Here is a 21,964-nt window from a genome sequence, read left to right as displayed (position 1 = left end):
AAGGTAAAAATGGAATACTTTCCACATGTCAGACTTTCATTAGCCCAGCTGCGCCAGTTGGCCATAAATACTGCAGTGCGGTGGTCTTCAACTCGTGGTTCTTCAGCCTTAGGTTGCAGATTATTTCTTATTTTGTGCTTATAAGATGAGATAGACATTCACGGTTCACTTATCATCCTAGGCTTCTTCAGTTCTTAAGCCCTACACAGAGGCAATTACCGGAAGAGGAGTCCAGAAAGGTAGGATTATCTGTTCTATTATTTGTCTGTGCACTAGTGGAAGTTGTGACCTTCTCACGGCACGCTGCACTTCTCACGGCACGGTGCACTTCTCTGGCCCTGCTCTTTATGAATTATGACTCCAAAGTATTTTTTCCATATGTATCTATAACAAATAATTTACTGTTAATGGCTGATTTTCGCACTTCCATTGATGGAAGTGGTGAAAGCAGCTTTAAGAGGTTCGAGAAGCTCGCCTTCAGTTTTCATTTCTCTATGTGATGGTAAACCCTGCAACTTTCGCCAACTCCACTTTCTTGCAGCCTCGGAAAATCATGAATCCAGAGCATGCCGTATTTGTGAGCAAATTACTGGCCCCGTGCTCCACCATGGACGACACGTCGCTCTGTACGGAAATTAAAAAGGTATTTGTAATGGAAAATCTCGTCTGTGTGATAACCCTGAGCACAATGGTAAGAGGTTTCATTCTGCGTCTCTTTCAGCGACTGATCATGTGCGGCTACGATGAACCAAATCTGACAGAGTCGTACTGCTGGCCGCCGATAGCTGAGGGCTTCGATACACTGGTCATCTGTCCTGATGGATCCAATCCCATATATTATTTGCCTCCTCTTCTGACGTATCTAAGCTGTGCATCTATGGCCTACAAATTACTACCAGCCAAACACGGGGTGAGTAAGTTTGGGGTGTCTTTTTAAATTTCCTTTTATTACTCTGTCGCCAATAAACTGTCTCAGCATGCTCCTCAGTATTACTCTGTCGCCTCATTGGAGGACACAGGACCATGGGTGTTATGCTGCTGTCCACTAGGAGGCGACACTATGCATAATCTGAAAAAGATTAACCGTGGCTCCTCCTCTGCAGTATACACCCCTGGACGGCGTCAGCCTTCTCCAGTTTTTGCTTAGTGTCGCATAGGAGGCACACCTAAGATTTTTTTACTCCGTTTTTTTCCCGACGGATTACAGATGAAGAAAAGTGGGTCTCCTGTGAGACTCTTGGCATGGCTCCTTCCTCGGCCCCCTATTACGGGGTGCCCGGTTGAAGTAGAGATAACTATTCCCCATGTCGCTCCTTCCCCAGTCCCTCGGGTGCTGGTTCGAAGTCGAGACCCCCCCCCCCCCCCCCTCCTTCCCCAATTCCTCTTTGTTTCTGGGTTAAGCTCGAGGTGAGGATAAAGGCCCCTGAAGGTGACAACAGCACCCTCCCTAATCCCCCTCTGGGGGAATTAGGTTGAGACGCCTCAGGTAGGGCCTGTACAGGCAGCATTCTACAGCTCCCAGCAATGGGCCAGCACACTGCGCCTGCATCCAGGGACCCCAGCCCAGCTGCGGGCCCCTGTCGGGGCCGGGGGGAGTACAGGCAGGCATGGCACATACAGACACATGGCTCCCTGCGCCCCTGTCTCTGTGGCAGCACCAGCTCTATACTGCCTCAGGGGGACCCCTCACAGGGCCCCCCTCCCGCTTACAGCCCCACCGCTATCCTGCCGTTAAATCCGTAGGGGTCCGGTTCAGATCTGAACTCCCCCCCCCGGACTTCCGCGCCGGCCTGGAGCCTTTCTGGGCATATCAGGCATCTAATTTAAGCCCCATCTTCGGCCTAGCTGTAGCCGCCGCCTCCTCTCCGCCCCCCGGATGACAAATATGACACTCTACATGTCATAAAGGGTATATAACCACTTATAGTATCAGTACGCATGGTATACAAATATAGCGGACAATAATGCTACACCAAGGATACGACCATAATATGACCTATCATCATATATATAACACACATCAAAGAGAACAGATGATACACAGTCTACAATTTTATGAAAAGTAGCAAAAAAACTTTATTTAGCACAATTATTAAAAACTGACAACAGGTAGTTAGAGAAAATATAGCACACAAGATAGATGGGAGGCATGAAACAGGGAGTTACTAAGTCAAATAACAATAATATGATAGGCACCCCAAAGGTAGTGGATCTAAATAGCCTAAATCATGAGGAAATACATATATCCATAGCCTCTAGCTATGGGTCCCCATCCACAACAAAGTCCCAGACTAATAAACATACCAGAAAGCGGTGGAGCCCATAGTGACATGTAACTGCAATACTGCCGCTATAGTATTAAACAATCAAATGCAGTAAAAAATGAGAATGTAAAGCAGAATCACGATTATACCACCGCAATATAGTCCAACTCGCCTGGAGCACGCCTCTCCCCAACGCGCGTTTCGGTTAAAAAACCTTCGTCAGGGGGCATTAGTTAGATTGTGGAATGCGCTTAAAAAGGGTTGTACCCGGAAGTGATAGTGTCGCAATGCCGGAAATAATACAGCGTTACCACGGCGATGTATGATGCTATTACCTGCCGGAATACACACGCTAAAGACACGCCACCGGAAGTGATTACCCGCGATACTGGAAGTCATTTAGTGTAGTCATGGCAACCCACGACGCCGGCGCCCGCCGAGACCTCCAACGGGGAAAGATGATCGCGGGGGCCCCACATGACCACCAACCGCCCGGCAGAGACCCGGACCGGTCGCCCGCGCAGAGGACCTGGCATGCTCACAGAAAATGAGTGTAAGTATATACGCGGTGACCATACAACAGCACCGAATGATAGTGGTAACCACGGCTAGATATGGCATCAAGGGGCAATGCCCTGAAAAATGGAGTAATACACCCCCCAAGGGAAGCCATAGAAAAGAAAGTGGACTATAGCCAAAAGAATATAATGTAAATCCCCACACAACAACACATGCCAAGATGCCTAAATTTGAAACAGTGCATACACTTGACAATGCTCTATAATCACATGTATACATTACCAATATACATAGGCATAATGCTATAAAAATACATGATGTCATTTATAGCGGCGGTATTGCAGTTACATGTCACTATGGGCTCCACCGCTTTCTGGTATGTTTATTAGTCTGGGACTTTGTTGTGGATGGGGACCCATAGCTAGTGGCTATGGATATATGTATTTCCTCATGATTTAGGCTATTTAGATCCACTACCTTTGGGGTGCCTATCATATTATTGTTATTTGACTTAGTAACTCCCTGTTTCATGCCTCCCATCTATGCTGTTTTATGGCACCAATCTGTTTGTGTGATATATTTTCTCTAACTACCTGTTCTCAGTTTTTAATAATTGTGATAAAGTTTTTTGCTACTTTTCATAAAATTGTAGACTGTGTATCATCTGTTCTCTTTGATGAGTGTCATAAAGGGGGTGGATCCAGACAAAAAGGGCGCGTTTTTACACAGCTTTGCCGCCCCCTTCTCCCCCTGCCTCTGGTGGCCATTTCTACTGCAGCAAAAATTAACCCTGCATTTCCTGGTCAGCAGGACCGGGCCAGCCAGTCTCCAGGGGGCACAAGACTGTGGATCTTCGGCGCTGTACCTAGGGGCATACTGGTGGGGTAAGATCACAGCTGAGTTGTTTTACTCGGCTGTGAATCCATATTACCTATAAGGCTCCGCTATAGGTTTCTCTACCCCTGTAAGGTCCTTTGCATAGCAGCCCTTCTGCACTCTGTGCACTATGCCGGGCTCAATGTCTAAGAGAACCAGGCAGGACTGCTATTATGCATTCTGTACAGCCTGATGGACCGATCGCCCCAGTGGCAGCACGTAACGTTCTGCCAGGACTGCATCCAGACTACTGCATCCAAGCCCCAAGAAGCCCCTGCCAATGCCTCGGTGTCTAATACCACGCCGGAATGGGTCGCTCAGAGGTCGCAATCTATGACGCAGTCTATAGATAACCAAACCTCCACATTGCTTCAGGCTCTGCAGAGTCATGCCTCGGCTATGACCGCTACCCAGCAAAGGGAGAGCTTGACTCAGGAACAGAACGACCTGGCACATCCACGTCTAGGTCAGGACGCAAGCGGACCCATAGGTCAAGTCCATCTGCGTCATCCCATAGCACACGGTCATCCCCTTCTAGGGAGAGACACCGTAGTTCCAAGTCATCTAGACTGTCCCCTTCCAGGGGCAAACAATGCAGATCTCCGCAGTCTCCGACCAGAGAAGGCCTCCTCCCCAGCTCACCCAGGGGACGCCTCAGTGATACACAGGATTCGGAAGGCATCTGTGACTCTGACTCAGACAGGGAAACAGAGGGGTCCCTGATCCCAATCCCCCCTAGCAATACAGCGCTAATCGAGGACATAATCTCTTCCATCCATCGGGTGCTGGACATTTCTAATCTTCCACCCGAGGATTTCCTTTGAAGGACCTCTGAAGCCGCCTAAGGTTTTCTCTAACCTCCCAGAGTTTAAAGCGATCCTTATAGAGCAGCTCTCACAACCTGAAAAAAAAAAAAATTTGCTAATCGCAAATATATGGAGGCAAGGTACCCTTTCCCACAGAAGGACACCAAGGAATGGACAGATCCACCCGAAGTGGACCCCCCAGTCTCTAGACTAGCAGCACAGACTCTCCTTTCACTGCCAAGATAGCTCAACCCTCAGGGTTCGGCAGTTAGAACGCATGGCTCGTTCAATTTTCGAGGTGGCAGGGGCCTCCCTAGCTCCCATGTTCGCTTCAGTTTGGGCTGCCAAGGCCATACTGGCTTGGGCCAAAAATTTACAAGCTGGCCTCCAAGCAATCTGCTCCTGAGCTGTCGGACCAAGCGGTTCAAATAGCAGTTGTAGCAGATTACATGCTTCATGCAGCTCTGTATTCAGCAAGGGGCGTAGCGGGGATAGCATCAAACGCCATCACGATTCGGCGTATCCTCGCTGCGGAATGGAAAGCATACGCAGCCTCAAAGAAGTCCCTCACGCACCTCCCGTATCTCAGTGGGGTGACCTTTCGGTGAAAAGTTGGACACAATGATATCCAACGCCACCGGGGGGGGAAGAGTACCTCTGTCCCTCAACGGAAACCTATACGCACTTACAAGAAGTGTAACAAAACCGATTCTCATCCTTTCGGAATTCCTCGGGCTGGTCCGTCTCGCGTCCAGCACAAAATCGTAACCGTTCCCCACACGGGGACAACTCATGTTCGACGCAAAGGTCGGACAAGACCTGGCAGTTAAAAGCAGGCCAGTCAAAGCCCAAAGGAGGTAAACCTCAGATTTTTTTCCTCCTCATGACTCACGGACCCCGGAAGACATCCCACCCGTAGGCGGCCGACTTTGCTCTTTCAGCAAGTCTGGATGCCTACTACAGAAGACAGGTGGGTCAGGGAACTAGTGTCTTCCGAATACAAGATAGTGTTCAACCTCCAACCCACCGAACCGAGTCTTCCTCTCTGTTCCCCCAAAACCGCCAGCCAAGGCTCGTGCCTTCCACCAAGCGGTTCCCTCACTTCTTCAAGCAGGAGTCATAGTACCGGTTCCCACGGCCGGGCGCTTACGAGGGTTCTACTCCAATCTATTCGTAGTCCCCAAGAAAGGAGGCAGCATACGGCCCATACTGGACCTAAAACAACTCAACAAATATGTACGGGTTCGTCACTTCCGCTGGAGTCCCCTTCGGTCCATCATTGCGTCCATGGAGAAGGGAGAATATTTCGCCTTCATAGAAATACAAGACGCATACCTGTATATACAGATTGCACCTGCTCGTCAGGGTTTTCTCAGGTTCGCAATCGACCAGGACCACTACCAGTTCGTGGCTCTTCCAATCGGACTCGCCACGGCTCCCAGAGTGTTTACCAAGGTCATGGCAGCCACCATGGACGTCCTACACTCCAGAGGCATAGTAGTCGTTCCATACCTGGACGATCTACTGATCAAGGCTCCTACCTTCAAGGACTGCGAGCTGAGCGTCTCAATCACAATCGACACTGAGTCGCATGGGCTGGTTAGTCAACCTACAAAGGTCATCACCAACCCTGAGTCTGTCTCTGACCTTCCTGGGAATGCTATGCAACACCTCCAGGGGTCTAGTGCTCTTTCCCAGGCACTGGCTCTCTGCCTAGGAGTTCGCATCCTCTTCCGCAAACCCCCTCGATCTCTCCGGTTTGCCACGAGTCCTCGGCAGGATGGGGGCAGCAATAGAAGCGGTCCCAATTTGGCCCAGTTTCACCTCAGGCCTCTCAAACTAGCCATTCTCATGTCCTGGGACAGGAATCCCTTTCTCTCTCGACAGGGAGTTCCGGCTAACGTCGTCAACCAAGAGGTCCCTGCACTGGTGGCTCATGCCAACCTCGCTAGCAAAGGGGAAATCCTTTCTCACAGGTCAGTGGAAGGTTCTGACCACCGATGCGAGCCTGACGAGTTTGGGGTGCAGTGCACCTACACCACAGGGCAAGTGGTCCCCAGTGGAAGCGACCATGCCCATCAACATCCTGGGAATTTGTGTCATCCTCCTGGCATTGAGGGCCTTCCATCACTTACTGGCAGCCTCTCACATCAGAATACAATCGGACAATGCCACTACTGTGGCATATGTGAATCACCAAGGGGGGACCTGCAGTACCCAGGCGATGCGAGAAGTGTCACACATCCTCCACTGGGTGGAGGACACGGGCTCGGTTCTCTCGGCGGTCCACATTCCGGGTGTGGACAACTGGGAAGCAGACTTCCTCAGACGACAAGGAATAGATTCGGGAGAGTGGTCTCTCCATCCCGAAATTTTTAGTCAGACCTGCCATCGCTGGGGGACCCCAGATGTGGACCTAATGGCATCCCACTTCAATGCCTAGGTCTCCAACTTCATGGCCAGAACACACGATCCGCTGTCGCTCGGAGCAGACGCTCTGGTTCAGGACTGGACCCAGTTCCAGCCTCTGTACATTTTTCCCCCTCTCCCCCTGTTATCCAGAGTGGTGGGGAAGGTCAAGCTAGATGGAGTTCCAACCATCTTAATCGCACCGGTCTGGCCCAGACTTACATGGTACGCCGACGTCGTACAACTTTCAGCAGACGCCCCCTGGCGCCTCCCCAACCGCCCGGATCTTCTACCACAAAGCCCGTTCTACCATCAGAACTCAGGGGCTCTCAATTTGACGGCATGGCCCTTGAAACCTGGGTTCTAACCCAGGCAGGGCTCTCTACGGACGTCATTAGGACCATGATCAGGGCACAGAAGCCAGCCTCTGCCAAGATCTATGACCGTACCTGGAAAGTGCTGTGTACCTGGTGCGAACCTAGCGGCCAGACCCCATTCCCTTCTTCCCTCTGTCATCCCTCTCAGTGCTTTTTTTTTTTTCGAAGGCGCATTGCTACCAAGCTGCGAGTAAGGACTTTTCTTCAGGGGGTTTCCCGATTGGTTCCCCCCTACATACGACCACTAGAAACGTGGGACCTCAACCTGGTCCTGACAGCATTGCAGGAACCACCCTTCGAACCCCTTAAGGAGGTCCCTCTCTGCCTTCTCTCCCAGAAGGTGTTTTTTTTCCTGGTGGCAATCACCTCGCTATGCAGGGTGTCTGAACTGATAGCAATCTCCCGCAAACGGCCCTTCCTGGTTTTTCACCAGGACAAGGTAGTTCTCCGTACGGTCCCATCCTTCCTTCCGAAGGTTGTGTCCAACTTCCACCTCAATGAGGAAATTTCTCTGCCTTCCCTTTGTCCGGTCCCGGTTCATAGAGTGGAGAAGGCTCTGCATGCGCTTGACCTTGTCAGGGCATTGCGTATATGTGTGTCTAGGACTGCATCCTTCCGGAGGTCTGCTCCCTTTTCCTTCTTCCGGAAGGCGGCCGCAAGGGTCTCCCAGCTTCCAAAGCTACCCTTGCCAGGAAGATCACATCCACCATACAAGAGGCCTACCGCCTTAAGAATTCTCCTCTTCCAGCCAGTATTACGGCATACTCTACACGGGCGGTAGGGGCCTCCTGGGCCATTTTTGCCTCCAGGCTTCGGCACAACAAGTGTGTAAGGCGGCCACTTGGACTAGCCCACACTCGTTTACTAAACACTACAGGGTTCATACCCAGTCCTCAGCAGAAGCGAGCCTGGGTAGATGTGTTCTGCAGGCGGCGGTGCCCCAAGTATAGGGGCCTGTCTGCACAATATTCGTCCATTGCTTCCCACCCAGGGACTGCTTTAGGAAGTCCCATGGTCCTGTGTCCCCCAGTAAGGCGTAAGAGTAAAGGAGATTTTTGTGTACTCACCGTAAAATCTCTTTCTCTTAGCCTCTAATTGGGGGACACAGCTCCCACCCTGTTGCCCTTTTCGGACCGTTGTTACTGTTGAGTTCTCATATTGTTCTTTGAGCTCGTACATAGTGGCCTTCTTATAGGCATGTCTATGTCATTCATGTTAATTTCCTCCTACTGCTTTTGCACAAAACTGGAGAAGGCTGACGCCGTCCAGGGGTGTATACTGCAGAGGAGGAGCCACGGTTAATCTTTTTCAGATTATGCATAGTGTCGCCTCCTAGTGGACAGTAGCATAACACCCATGGTCCTGTGTGCCCCAATTAGAGGCTAAGAGAAAGAGATTTTACGGTGAGTACACAAAAATCTCCTTTTTTCAATAACATTTAAGCCTGTCTTGACACATAACCCGAGCTTTATATCTGAGATGGAAGACTGGTGAATGGTCAAATATTCTGGATTATTAAATGCCGGATGAAAGGATTTTTGCTTTCTCTTCAGCCCCACGCTGTGATCGTCTGCCCCGGATGGGACAAAGCTCGCTCCGTGTACAACCTGCTGATGGAGTTTAGTAAATGCATCCGGCCACTGAGCCCCATGCTCCTGTTGGTCGGTCTTAAAAAAGACGACATAGAGAACATTAACTTTAGAAAACCATGTGAGTGTCCTTTTTTTTCATGATTTGATGGGTGGATCCAATGATTTGGCTTAACCCCTGGTGTATTTGGACAGGTGAAGTTATTGTCACTACCCCACACTGTTTGCTGAGATGTTTGGAGCAACATGGTCTTCTCCTGCTTCGTCTGTGTCATCTCGTCTTTGATGAAGTAGACGTGCTTTTTACCAAAGCAGGGGCCGAGGTAAGCAGGGATCACTGATTTTGGAACTAGTGGATCAACTAACTTGTACAGAGGCGTCCCAACTTTCCCTCGACGGGAGGGTAAAGAGATAGGGTCATGTAAGTTGAATTTCAACTTGCCTGAAACTTTTAGCACTTGGGATGGGCCCTTTCAGAAACTTAATGATCTCTGAGTCCTTACGATAGCTAATTGTTATCGGATTAGTAATAAGCACAGTATAAGGAGCTGGAACAACCCATTGACTGTGATTGAGGGAGGAGTACTAGATGTCGGACCTCCATCAATCTGATAATGACGATCTATCATGGGGATGGGTCTTCAATATCATAATTGCTGATTATCCCTATTTCCAGATGTCAGAAATACTTCAGACGCACAAGAAAATAGTGAGTGTAGAGAACAGGGAAGGCACACCCCAGCAAATTGTGGCCGTCGGAAGCAAATGGATCCATGAGACGCGGCTTTTATTGCAATACATGCCGACACCACGCGTCATATTCACCAGGATGGAGCAGGCAGCCATCTTCGCCAATGTCCAGCAGGTATCCTCATTTCTTCCAGGCCTGGAGGATGCACACTTCCCGGCTACAGTGCAATAACATGCCTCTTTTCGCTCAGATCATACACCTCTGCATGGACTGCGATAAGATGTCCGTATTGCTGCAGTGTTTAGATTATACACCCGTTGATGCCCAAAAGTTTATAATATTCACCAAACATGACGCCGAGGCAGAGTTGGTGCACAAGGTACATACTAATCTGCTGGTTTATGCCATACTTTTCAGTATTATGGCTGCAAATATCGGAGTGATATAGGCATACCTGTTCCAAAATTGATTCAATACATGTATGGTTTCTTTGTTGCCGTAGACTCCTCCATCGGCGCTTATCTTAAGGAAGCAGTGAGATTGGATGGATATAAATCTCACTGTGATAAATGTCTGGAAGTCCTCTGTCACCATAGACCTGAGATAATAAATCTATGTCTTCCAGTGCAGATCTCGGGTCTTGTATCTATCTTGTAAACCATTCATGATTTTTCTCGTTCTAGGCTGTTCAGACTGCTTCGGTGTACAGTCTATTGCTGCATAGCAGCCTGGTGCATAATTTCAGCAATGTTCTGGAGCAGTGGAAGAAGTCGTGCAGTCACCGTACAGTAATGGTCTTAGGTAAGCAGCAATATGGTAAATGCACCAAATTATGGACTGCCATGTACTCTAAATTTAAGGCCCTTAGAATAACTTGTTCCCAATTATCGGCCTGTCTAAACGATCCAATGACACAAGGAACTGTCAAAACGCTTGTTCGTCTGGCCAAAAATGTATAAATGTAAACACGTGAGCGACAACTTGAGCGTTGCGGGAAGAAGCTGTCCAGTGGCGTTGCTGGATTGGTGTCGTTGCTGGACTGGTGTCGTTGCTGGACTAGAAATCCCCATCTGTGTCACTAAATACTCTACACTGAGAGAGAAGTGGCTGGAAATGCACAAGAGAATAAATCTAATAAAGAACAATTTTATTAAATATAAACACAAAATTAGATATAAGTAATGAGTGAGATAAATAAAAATGGCTCTAATGTGAGGGACGCTGCTGGCTAGGGACACAGTTAAACACACAACTTGTAATAATAAGTACACTTTAACAATCCAAAGAATATCCTACTCTTTTAAAGGGAACCTGTCACCCCGTTTTTTCAGTATGAGATAAAAATACCGTTAAATAGGGCCTGAGCTGTGCTTTACAATAGTGTATTTTGTGTACCCTGATTCCCCACCTATGCTGCCGAAATACCTTACCAAAGTCGCCGTTTTCGCCTGTCAATCAAGGTGGTCTGGTCAAATGGGCGTGGTGAAATCGCTGTTTCTTCCCCCAGATCTTGCTTATCTTTCCGTTGGTGGCGTAGTGGTTTGCACATGCCCAACTGCCGAATCCACTGCGCAGGTGAAGAAAAAGAGTGAGATCTGCGCTATTCCCCTGGTTATCGGTGGGGGCGGCCATCTTCCTGAGGCCGCGCGTGCGCAGATGGAGTGCTCTGCTGCCCGGGGCTTCAGGAAAATGGCCGCGGGATGCCGCGCGTACGCAGATGGAGATCGCGGCGGCCATTTTCCTGAAGCCGAGTTTTTCACCTGCGCAGTGGATTCGGCAGTTGGGAATGCGCAAACTACTATGCCACCAACGGAAAGATAAGCAAGATCTGGGGGAAGAAACAGCGATTTCACCACACCCATTTGACCAGACCACCTTGATTGACAGGCAAAAACGGCGACTTTGGTAAGGTATTTCGGCAGCATAGGTGGGGAATCAGGGTACACAAAATAAACTATTGTAAAGCACAGCTCCGGCCCTATTTAACGGTATTTTTATCTCATACTGAAAAAACGGGGTGACAGGTTCCCTTTAAGTGTAGTACATGCAGCTTGCCTATCATGGCCAGTATAAAATCCCTCAAATGAAAAGTAGTGCCCAAAGTGCTAGTGCTTGAGTAGGTTTATAATGGTTAAACTGTGGGGGAATGTACTGTGGGGGCATCATACTGTGTGGGGGAATGTACTGTGGGGGCATCATACTGTGTGGGGGAATGTACTGTGGGGACATCATACTGTGTGGGGGAACGTACTGTGGGGATATCATACTGTGTGTGCGGGGAATGTACTTTGGGAACATCATACTGTGTGTGCGGGGAATGTACTGTGGGGACATCATACTGTGTGGGGGGAATGTACTGTGGGGATATCATACTGTTTGGGTACAATGTACTGTGGGAACATCATACTGTGTGTGGGGGAAATGTACTATGGGAACATCATACTGTGTGTGGGGGAAATGTACTGTGGGAACATCATACTGTGTGTGGGGGAAATGTACTGTGGGAACATCATACTGTGTGTGGGGGAAATGTACTGTGGGGACATCATACTGTGTGGGGAGAATGTACTGTGGGGACATCATACTGTGTGGGGAGAATGTACTGTGTGTGCATGGAATGTACTGTGGGGGAATCATACTGTGTGTGGGGGGCTTTGTGTCATATTGTGTGTGGGGGGGGGACATTATACTGTGTGAGGCCATGTGCACACGTTCAGTATTTTTCGCGTTTTTTCGCTATAAATACGTGATAAAAACGCGAAAAAAACGCTTACATATGCCTCCCATTATTTTAAGTGTTTTCCGCATTTCTTGTGCAAATGTTGCATTTTTTTCCGCAAAAAAATCGCATCGCGGACAAAAAAGCAACATGTTCATTAAATTTGCGGAATTGCGGGGATTCCGCACACCTAGGAATGCATTGATCTGCTTACTTCCCGCACGGGGCTGTGCCCACCATGCGGGAAGTAAGCGGATCATGTGCGGTTGGTACCCAGGGTGGAGGAGAGGAGACTCTCCTCCACGGACTGGGCACCATATAATTGGTAAAAAAAAAAAGGAATTAAAATAAAAAATAGTCATATACTCACCTTCGATGGCCCCCGGAGTCTTCCCACCTCTCAGCGGTGCATGCTGCCGCTTCCGTTCCTATAGATGGTGTGTGAAGGACCTGCGATGACGTCGCGGTCACATGACCGCGACGTCATCGAAGGTCCTGCACACACCATCTATAGGAACGGACGCCGCTGAGGAGATCGGCTGTCTGCAGAGGGTGAGTATAACCATTTTTTAATTATTTTTAACATATCTTTTTACTATTGTTGCTGCATAAGCAGCATCTATAGTAAAAAGTTGGTCACACTTGTCAAACAGTATGTTTGACAAGTGTGACCAACCTGTCAGTCAGTTTTCCAAGTGATGCTACAGATAGCTTGGAAAACTTTAGCATTCTGCAAGCTAATTACGCTTGCAAAATGCTAAAAAAAACAAACAAAAAAACGCAAAAAAAAAAAATGCGGATTTCTTGCAGAAAATTTCCGGTTTTCTTCAGGATATTTCTGCAAGAAATCCTGACGTATGCACATACCCTAAGAGGACACTGTTGGGGCCATGAAAGCGTTATTGCACTGTGTGGGAACACTAATGGGCTTCCCTAGATACAATATATCTGTGTGGTCATACTGTGTATATATATGTAGGACTGGGTAAGGACTTAAAGTAAAAAATAAATTGTCTCTGCATGCTCCTCAGTATTACTCTGTCGCCTCATTGGGTGACACAGGACCATGGGTGTTATGCTGCTGTCCACTAGGAGGCGGCACTATGCATAATCTGAAAAAGATTAACTGTGGCTCCTCCTCTGCAGTATACACCCCTGGACGGCATCAGCCTTCTCCAGTTTTTGCTTAGTGTCGCATAGGAGGCACACCTAAGATTTTTTCTTTTACTCCGTTTTTTTCCGACGGATTACAGATGAAGAAAAGAGGGTCTCCTGTGAGACTCCCGGCATGGCTCCTTCCTCGGCCCCCTATCACGGGGTGCCCGGTTGAAGTAGAGATGGCTATTCCCCATGTTCCTCCTTCCCCAGTCCCTCGGGTGCTGGTTCGAAGTCGAGACCCCCCCTCCTTCCCCAATTCCTTTTGGTTTCTGGGTTGAGGTCGAGGCGAGGATAAAGGCCCCTGAAGGTGACAACAGCACCCTCCCTAATCTCCCTCTGGGGGTATTAGGTTGAGACACCTCAGGTAGGGCCTGTACAGGCAGCACTCTGCAGCTCCCAGCAATGGGCTATAGCACACTGCTCCTGCATCCAGGGACCCCAGCTCAGCTGCGGGCTCCTGTTGGGGCCGGGGGGAGTGCAGGCAGGCATGGCACAGACAGACACAGGGCTCCCTGCGCCCCTGTCTCTGCGGCAGCACCAGCTCTATACTGCCTCAGGGGGACCCCTCACCGGGCCCCCCTTCCGATTACAGCCCCACCACTATCCTGCCTTTAAATCCGGAGGGGTCCGGTTCAGATCCGACCCCCCTCCCGGACTTTCGCGCCGGCCTGGAGCCCTTCTGGGCATCAGGCATCTAATTTAGTCCCCGGCTTTGGTCTAGCTGAAGCCACCGCCTCCTCTCCGCCCCCCGGATGACAAATATGACACTCTACAGTGTCATAGAGGGGGCGGAACGAGATAGAAAGGGCGCGTTTTTACACTGCCTCTTCTCCTCGGAGGCCATTTCTACTGCAGCAAGGATTAACCCTGCATCTCCCGGTCAGCAGGACCAGGCCAGCCAGTCTCCGGGGGGCACAAGACTGTGGATCTTCGGCGCTGGACCTAGGGGCATACTGGTGGGGTAAGATCACAGCTGGGTTGTTTTACTCGGCTGTGAATCCATATTACCTATAAGGCTCCCCTATAGGTTTCTCTACCCCTGTAAGATCCTTTGCATAGCAGCCCTTCTGCACTCTGTGCACTATGCCTGGCTCAAGGTCCAAGAGAACCAGGCAGGACTGCTATTATGCATTCTGTACAGCACGTAACGTTCTGCCAGGACTGCATCCAGACTACTACGTCCAAGCCCCAAGAAGCCCCTGCCAATGCCTCGGTGTCTAATGCCACACCGGAATGGGTCACTCAGAGGTCGCAATATTAGGGTTGAACAATTAATATAATGTTCAATTCTCTAGTTGCCTACTCCTGGCCTAATGGATATTGATCATGTGCACTAAAGAAATACACCAGACACAGTCAGCTGTAACTCTCCTTGATCAATGTGTGGCTCAGCTCCAAGAAGGGAAGTTTTAGTCAAACACAATGTTATATATCTCCTGTAAGGGGGCTCGGTTAGCTCTAAGATGGGAGTGATCGGATGTATTCCATTGGTTAGTGGGTTGGGCATGAGCAAGTCCACGGGCGGATCCATGAGGTCATCAGGGTGGGCGTCATCTTGGATACCAGACCACACGGCATGCAGATACAGGAAATGGCGGCCATCTTCAGTGTCTTCATTGTTCATCTTGGATACCAGAGCACACGGCTCTGGAAGAGGAGATGGCAGCCATCTTAAGTGTCTTACTTTGTCTGAGGAAAACTTATGTAAGGTTAAACAATACATGTTATAGGTTGCTTCTCTCAATTACCTTATGTGTTGAGGTTAATTAAGTATTTGATCTTATGGCTCTCCTCAACAGTCCCCCTAAATACTTTATTAACCTTTTCTTTTATCTTGATCCCACCGTGGTTCCCTAACCCATCGATGTTAAGTGTTATTATGACATCAGAAGCTTCATGACAATATGGATGCTATAAACACCAGAGAATGTGTGACCAATTATGGGTATACTGCGGAGGTATATCGGAGCGCGTTACCCATGTCCTCGGGACTTCCCTACCTGCTGGATGTATTACTCTCCAATCTCCCATCTCCATGGTTACATAAATTACACATGTGCGACTAACCCTGTTGTACACATCCTAGATCTGACCGTCTTGCCCGGGAGGGGGAATTGGAGTTTTCACCAGTTTGAGACAAGTTTTCCCTTGTGGAAAACCTCTCTTTGTAGCTGGACTTTGACAAGCAGGTCAGATCCTACTCTGTCCCTAAAGAGATGGATCCAGGAGGCGCTCAGCAACCCTGACTGAAGTAGGAGTAGTCAGGAGCACTTGGTAGGGACCCTCAAATCTCGACTCCAGGAATGTCTTTCTGATGAACGTCTTTACCAGCATGTTGTCACCAGGTTAGAAAGTATGGGTACCGTCACTGGAACCTGGACCTGGAATGGATGATAAAACTTGTACATGTGTTATTGACAGTTCTTTAGTAACAACAATTGCATAATTTACAAGAGTATCACTTCCTAAGGCTAGCTGTTGTGGAAAATATTGACCCAATCTTGGAGGCCCCCCCAAAAAGAATCTCGAATAGTGTGAGTTTAGTAGAACCCCTTGGAGTGTTTCTGACTGAGTATAAGGCAACGGGCAAAACGTCTGTCCAAGTCTGACTCCTAACTGGCTTTCAGTATTTTATTTTTGAAGGTGCCATTCAGTCTTCCTACTTTCCCACTGCTCTGGGGTTGATATGGAGTATGTAAACCCAAATCAGCTCCCACCTATGTCCATAGTTCCTTAGTCAGAGCAGCAATGAATACGGGTACTTGGTCACTCTCAATTACTCTGGGACCCCATATCTGCAGACTACTTCAGTCATCAGTCTCTTAACAGTCACTCTGGCAGTCATGTTGGTTACTGGATAGGCTTCGGGCCATCCTGAAAACATGTCAGTCACTACCAGTACATACTCGCACTTCCCTACTTTTGGCATTCGAATGTGGTCAATCTGAATTTTCTGAATGGGATAAAGTGGTTTAGCCAAATGTTTCTGAGTAACTTTCTGAGGCGGTGCTGGATTGCATGTTGCACACACAAGGCAGGACTTGAAATAATTTTGGGTGACAGTAGAGATCCCAGGTGCCATATAAATCTTCCAAATCAGGTCATTCATCCGATTCTTGCCTCTGTGGGTGATACCGTGTGCCCATTCTGTCACTGAGGTGTACAGATTACGGGGTAGACCTTTGTGTTCACCCTCCAGACTCCATCTTCATCCTTTTTTAGCTCCTCCTTCTTGCCATGACTTCTTTTCATCATCTGATGTCTTGTCTTGATGTAGATGGATAATCCTCATAAGAGAGGCTTTAGTCCCTTCTTCAGTGTCTTGTGACACGTACACTGCTGCTTTCTCTTTCCTAAATGGATCCACAGCATAGGTTTTTGCTGTTTTGTCAGCAAAGAAGTTCCCCCTTGCTTCTGGAGAATCCAGTCTCCCGTGAGCTTTGATCTCGATCACTGCAACCTCTGAAGGTAGATTCAGAGTGACCACAAGTTCTTGCATGGTAGCAGCATGTTTTACAGGAGTTCCACTGGACGTTAGGTATCCTCTGGCTGCCCAGATACTGTCGAAGTCATGAGCCACTCCAAAAGCGTATCTTGAATCCGTGTAGATGTTGACCACCTTCTCCGTCGCTTCCTGACAAGCCAGCGTCAAAGCTTTAAGTTCTGCTTCTTGTGCAGACATGTGCGGTGGTAGCGATCCAGCTGAGATGATCAGGTCATGTGTAACCATGGCATATCCCATGTGGAATCTTCCTGTTTCATCTGCAAATCTGGAACCATCAGTGAAGAACGTCACGTCAGCATGTGGGAGTGGGTCTTCAGACACGTTTTTCTTGGAGGCTGCTTCTTCCTGCATTTGTTGGAGACAGTCATGATCCTCTGAGTGTGTAGAGGCATCTTCTCCGAGCATCAGTATCATCATCCTCATCCCCCCTGGAAAGAGGAAGCAGCGTGGACAGTTTGAAGATGCTGCAGCGGACAAGAGTGACATTGTCCGGAACCAAGAGCAAACATTGGAGTCTCATATGATGCTGCACCAACAGATGTTTAGGTTCCAACAATAGCAATTATGTCATGTGGAGCCATTAAGAGAACTGGATGTCCTCAGATGATATCAGGATTTGGGATTCAAAGAGCTGGTGCAGACTGTATGGCCTGTTTAAGAGCGTAGAAAGCTTCCACGGATTTAGTACATAGTGGAAACGCTGACGTCTTGAGGTCATCGTACAATGGCTGCATCAACTTGGAGGCATCTGGAATAGATTGGCGACAGTAAGTAATAGGTCAGCCAGCTCATCCGAGGCCCATGTCTTAGGTTCTTGGCAGAACTCAACACCTGAGTCCCATGTCTCGTCATGCTCCTGTAGAAAGGCATCGGCTGTTTTTCTGGATCTAGAACTTGGTTCAACAGAGTAGCAGCTTGCTGGGGTGTAAACTTGACATAGATGGTGGGCTCCTCAGACATGAGCATTGGCACTGTTGGTGGTGGCACCTGAGGCGGGAGTAGAGATGGCACCGGGAGTGCAGATGTAGTTCCTTGTGTATGAGGAGCCGGAGGAGGTAACAGTCCTGGAATGAGGGGCTCTATTTGGGCAGCTCCAGTATCATGGTGTGGGCTCCAGGTGACGCAGGCAGTCTTAAAAGCTTTAACAGTCCTGTCCTCATTAATGCGAGTTATTGCTGCATGAAGTTGTTGAGCACTAACGTCTGGATGAATAGGGTCATAAGTAGGGGTCACAGTGTGTATGATCATTCTACACAGGAGATTGCCAGCTTTAGTCACCGCTAAGTCCCCAACAGCTATCTGACCACGTGACTCAACAATAATTCGACTGTCAGCTTGAATAGTCGCCCCTCCTGCTTCCACTATAGCTCTAGCTACACCTCCATTGTGCTCTAACCGAGAATTGGCAGCATTAACAATAGCGTCTGTCTCCACTGTTGTAATGTCACCCTTTCCCACCACTAACAAGGGTCCCTCAGGAAGTTCCTTTTCAAAAATAGGTTGCCAACATTCCCTCCCCTTTGTGCTTCCTGTGCTATTGGTATCCCCCTCCCACATTGAGCCCCCCCTTGATACAGTCGCCACCGTCCCATACAGGTGTGCGCTTGGCTGCGAGACAGCCTGTGAGGTACTGGGCATAGGGTTATGTAGACTGCGTGAGAGTGCTGTTGTGGAAGCATTGGGAGGAGAGGCCGCTGCTTGGAGCATCTCATGTGGGTGTGCGGCTAAATTGGCAGTGGAAGTGACAGTAGAAAGGGTAGGTGCCGGGGACGATCCAGGTGGGAGGACTGCTGGATTCACAACAGGAGTGATAGAGGAAAGGGTTGGTGCCCCATTGGAAACAACTGAGATAGGAAACATGGGTAAAGCCTGTTCACTTCCCAAAGGAATATAGTATTGGCCGTTAGTGGTCATTACTGGGTAACAAGGATTTGGTGATGTGGTGTGTAGCCTTAATCTGAGATGTTCACCACCAGGAGCAGCACATTCGCCATCCACAACATGGCTGCCGTCAGAATTACATTTGCCATCCACAACATGGCCGCCGTTAGCATTAACATATTTACCACCAACAAAATGGCCGCCGTCAGAATTATATTTACCACCAACAAAATGGCCGCCGTCAGAATTATATTTACCACCAACAAAATGGCCGCCGTCAGAATTATTTTTACCACCAACAAAATGGCCGCCGTCAGAATTATATTTACCACCAACAAAATGGCCGCCATTACATTTAGCACATGGTTCTGGGCCACCATTTTGGCTGCTATTACATTTAACACATTCGCCATCAACAAAATGGCCACCATTACATTTAGCACATGGCTCTGGGCCACCATTATACGGTGGTGGCCGCTCACAGGATATATTTTTGTAATACACATAGGTCAAAACTCTACCTCTTTTTTTCCTTTCCTCCTCTACCCAATTTCCAATTTTTTTTTTATTTATTTATTTATTTTTTTTATACAGACTTTCAGAGACTCTTTCTCCTGCCCTAGCAGTAGACAACAATCCATTATCTTCTAGGATACCTTTTTTTTCTTTCAAGACAATCTTCCACTCCAGGGGCTGTAACCATCCCCCTTCTGGCATTCCACACAATTTCCACTAATGTGCATGAGTCTAACTTGCCATCTGAATTTGGCTTAGTGCCCATACGGCAGAACTGCATTAATTTCTCCATCTTTCTATAGATACACAGTATATATATCTATCTATCTATCAAGATAACAAACACCAAACAAACAATAAGACGGGGGAGATGACTCAAACCTGAGATTCTAAAGGGAACTGAGTCTGCAGTACTCAGTTCCTATTGCTTCTTGTCATGTGGTCCCTGTCTGACTTCCGTGCTCCGTACTTTACAAACCAATTATTCCCTACCTTGTCAAATTGCTCCCTAACTTACCGGTCCCCGTGCAGAGTCAATTACTCGATGTCACGGGGCAAAAAAAAAGAAAAACTATAAATTTAATTGGCTCAAACTGAGTCCAATTTGCTCCAAGTTTCAATGAGCCGCTACACAATTTATTATGCCCGAACTGAGCCAATTGCTCCAAGATTTACCGGGCCCCCCTAGGCCGAGTCAATTACTCCAGGTCCTAGTCTCTTATATACAGAACTGAAAATCTTATCACAGGCGACAACCGTATACCACAGACAAAAATTATTTTATTTTTTCTACACTTGCTTGCTTATCCTTCTCTATAAAAACCTGCTTATCCCGTTCTCCACATGCTTTTCTTGCTCATCCTGTTCCAAACACAATGCTTCTCCTTCTGTAAACACTTGCTTATTCTTTCCTAGAAACCTGCTAATCCTGTTCCAAACACAATGCTTTTGCTAACTACCAGTCATCTCCTTCTGTAAAAACCTGTTTTTCATGTTTTATCACACATTGCTTATCCCTCTGTAAGTGAAAAAAAAAAAAAAAAAAAACTTCTTTTTAACTACTAGTCATCTCCCCTCTTCACAACATGTAGCAGGCAGTAGGCAACTAAAACGTGACGGTTCTTGCAATTAAATGACCAGCAGCGGAGAGACCCTTCTGCCGTCTTACAGATACCAAGAAAACCGGACACGGTCAGGCAATCTGCACAGGATACCCCGAAGGACACAGGTAAAGACTACAGATTATAAAAAATCAGCAGACTTACCGTGTTCTGTTAAGGAGTTGATCAGTCTCCAGGTTCGGGGTACTCAGTGCATCCAGCCGTTCCACTCGCCGGTTTTCAGGGTTCAGGGCTCTCCTCTGCTGGCCCCAGGTTGGGCGGCCAAATATTAGGGTTGAACAATTAATATAATGTTCAATTCTCTAGTTGCCTACTCCTGGCCTAATGGATATTGATCATGTGCACTAAAGAAATACACCAGACACAGTCAGCTGTAACTCTCCTTGATCAATGTGTGGCTCAGCTCCAAGAAGGGAAGTTTATTAGTCAAACACAATGTTATATATCTCCTGTAAGGGGGCTCGGTTAGCTCTAAGATGGGAGTGATCGGATGTATTCCATTGGTTAGTGGGTTGGGCATGAGCAAGTCCATGGGCGGATCCATGAGGTCATCAGGGTGGGCGTCATCTTGGATACCAGACCACACGGCATGCAGATACAGGAAATGGCGGCCATCTTCAGTGTCTTCATTGTTCATCTTGGATACCAGAGCACACGGCTCTGGAAGAGGAGATGGCAGCCATCTTAAGTGTCTTACTTTGTCTGAGGAAAACTTATGTAAGGTTAAACAATACATGTTATAGGTTGCTTCTCTCAATTACCTTATGTGTTGAGGTTAATTAAGTATTTGATCTTATGGCTCTCCTCAACAGCAATCTATGACGCAGTCTATAGATAACCAAACCTCCACATTGCTTCAGGCTCTGCAGAGTCATGCCTCTACTATGACCGCTACCCAACAAACGGAGAGCTTGACTCAGGAACAGAACGACCTGGCACATCCACGTCTAGGTCAGGACGCAAGCGGACCCATAGGTCAAGTCCATCTGCGTCATCCCATAGCACACGGTCATCCCCTTCTAGGGAGAGACACCGTAGTTCCAAGTCATCTAGACCGTCCCCTTCCAGGGGCAGACAATGCAGATCTCCGCAGTCACCGACCAGAGAAGGCCTCCTCCCCAGCTCACCCAGCAGGGGACGCCTTAGTGATACACAGGATTCAGAAGGCATCTGTGACTCAGGCAGGGAAACGGAGGGGTCCCTGATCCCAATCCCCCCTAGCAATACAGCGCTAGTCGAGGACATAATCTCTTCCATCCATCGGGTGCTGGACATTTCTAATCTTCCACCCGAGGATTTCCTTTGAAGGACCTCTGAAGCCGCCTAAGGTTTTCTCTAACCACCCAGAGTATAAAGCGATTCTTACAGAGCAGCTCTCACAACCTGAGAAAAAATTCGCTAATAGCAAATATCTGGAGGCAAGGTACCCTTTCCCACAGAAGGACACCAAGGAATGGACAGATCCACCCGAAGTGGACCCCCCAGTCTCTAGACTAGCAGCACAGACTCTCCTTTCACTGCCAGATAGCTCAA

At 48.3% G+C, this 21,964-nt stretch overlaps 1 protein-coding gene across 6 annotated transcripts in view; it reads left to right on the top strand.

The window, feature by feature from the left end:
- TDRD12 (tudor domain containing 12) overlaps positions 1-21,964 on the top strand; it is a 227,304-nt gene that overhangs the window by 143,919 nt on the left and 61,421 nt on the right. For all 6 annotated transcript variants that reach the window (XM_077288673.1, XM_077288671.1, XM_077288667.1 and 3 more), the window contains 8 exons: positions 182-239; positions 542-643; positions 722-910; positions 8,805-8,961; positions 9,036-9,163; positions 9,517-9,705; positions 9,782-9,910; positions 10,215-10,332. In XM_077288673.1, coding sequence (XP_077144788.1) covers positions 182-239; positions 542-643; positions 722-910; positions 8,805-8,961; positions 9,036-9,163; positions 9,517-9,705; positions 9,782-9,910; positions 10,215-10,332 — 1,070 coding nt within the window. The remainder of the gene's footprint in view (positions 1-181; positions 240-541; positions 644-721; positions 911-8,804; positions 8,962-9,035; positions 9,164-9,516; positions 9,706-9,781; positions 9,911-10,214; positions 10,333-21,964) is intronic.

Source organism: Ranitomeya variabilis, chromosome 2, assembly GCF_051348905.1.
Source record: "Ranitomeya variabilis isolate aRanVar5 chromosome 2, aRanVar5.hap1, whole genome shotgun sequence".
Taxonomy (NCBI): domain Eukaryota; kingdom Metazoa; phylum Chordata; class Amphibia; order Anura; family Dendrobatidae; genus Ranitomeya; species Ranitomeya variabilis.
This window is presented reverse-complemented; position numbering and strand designations above follow the sequence as displayed.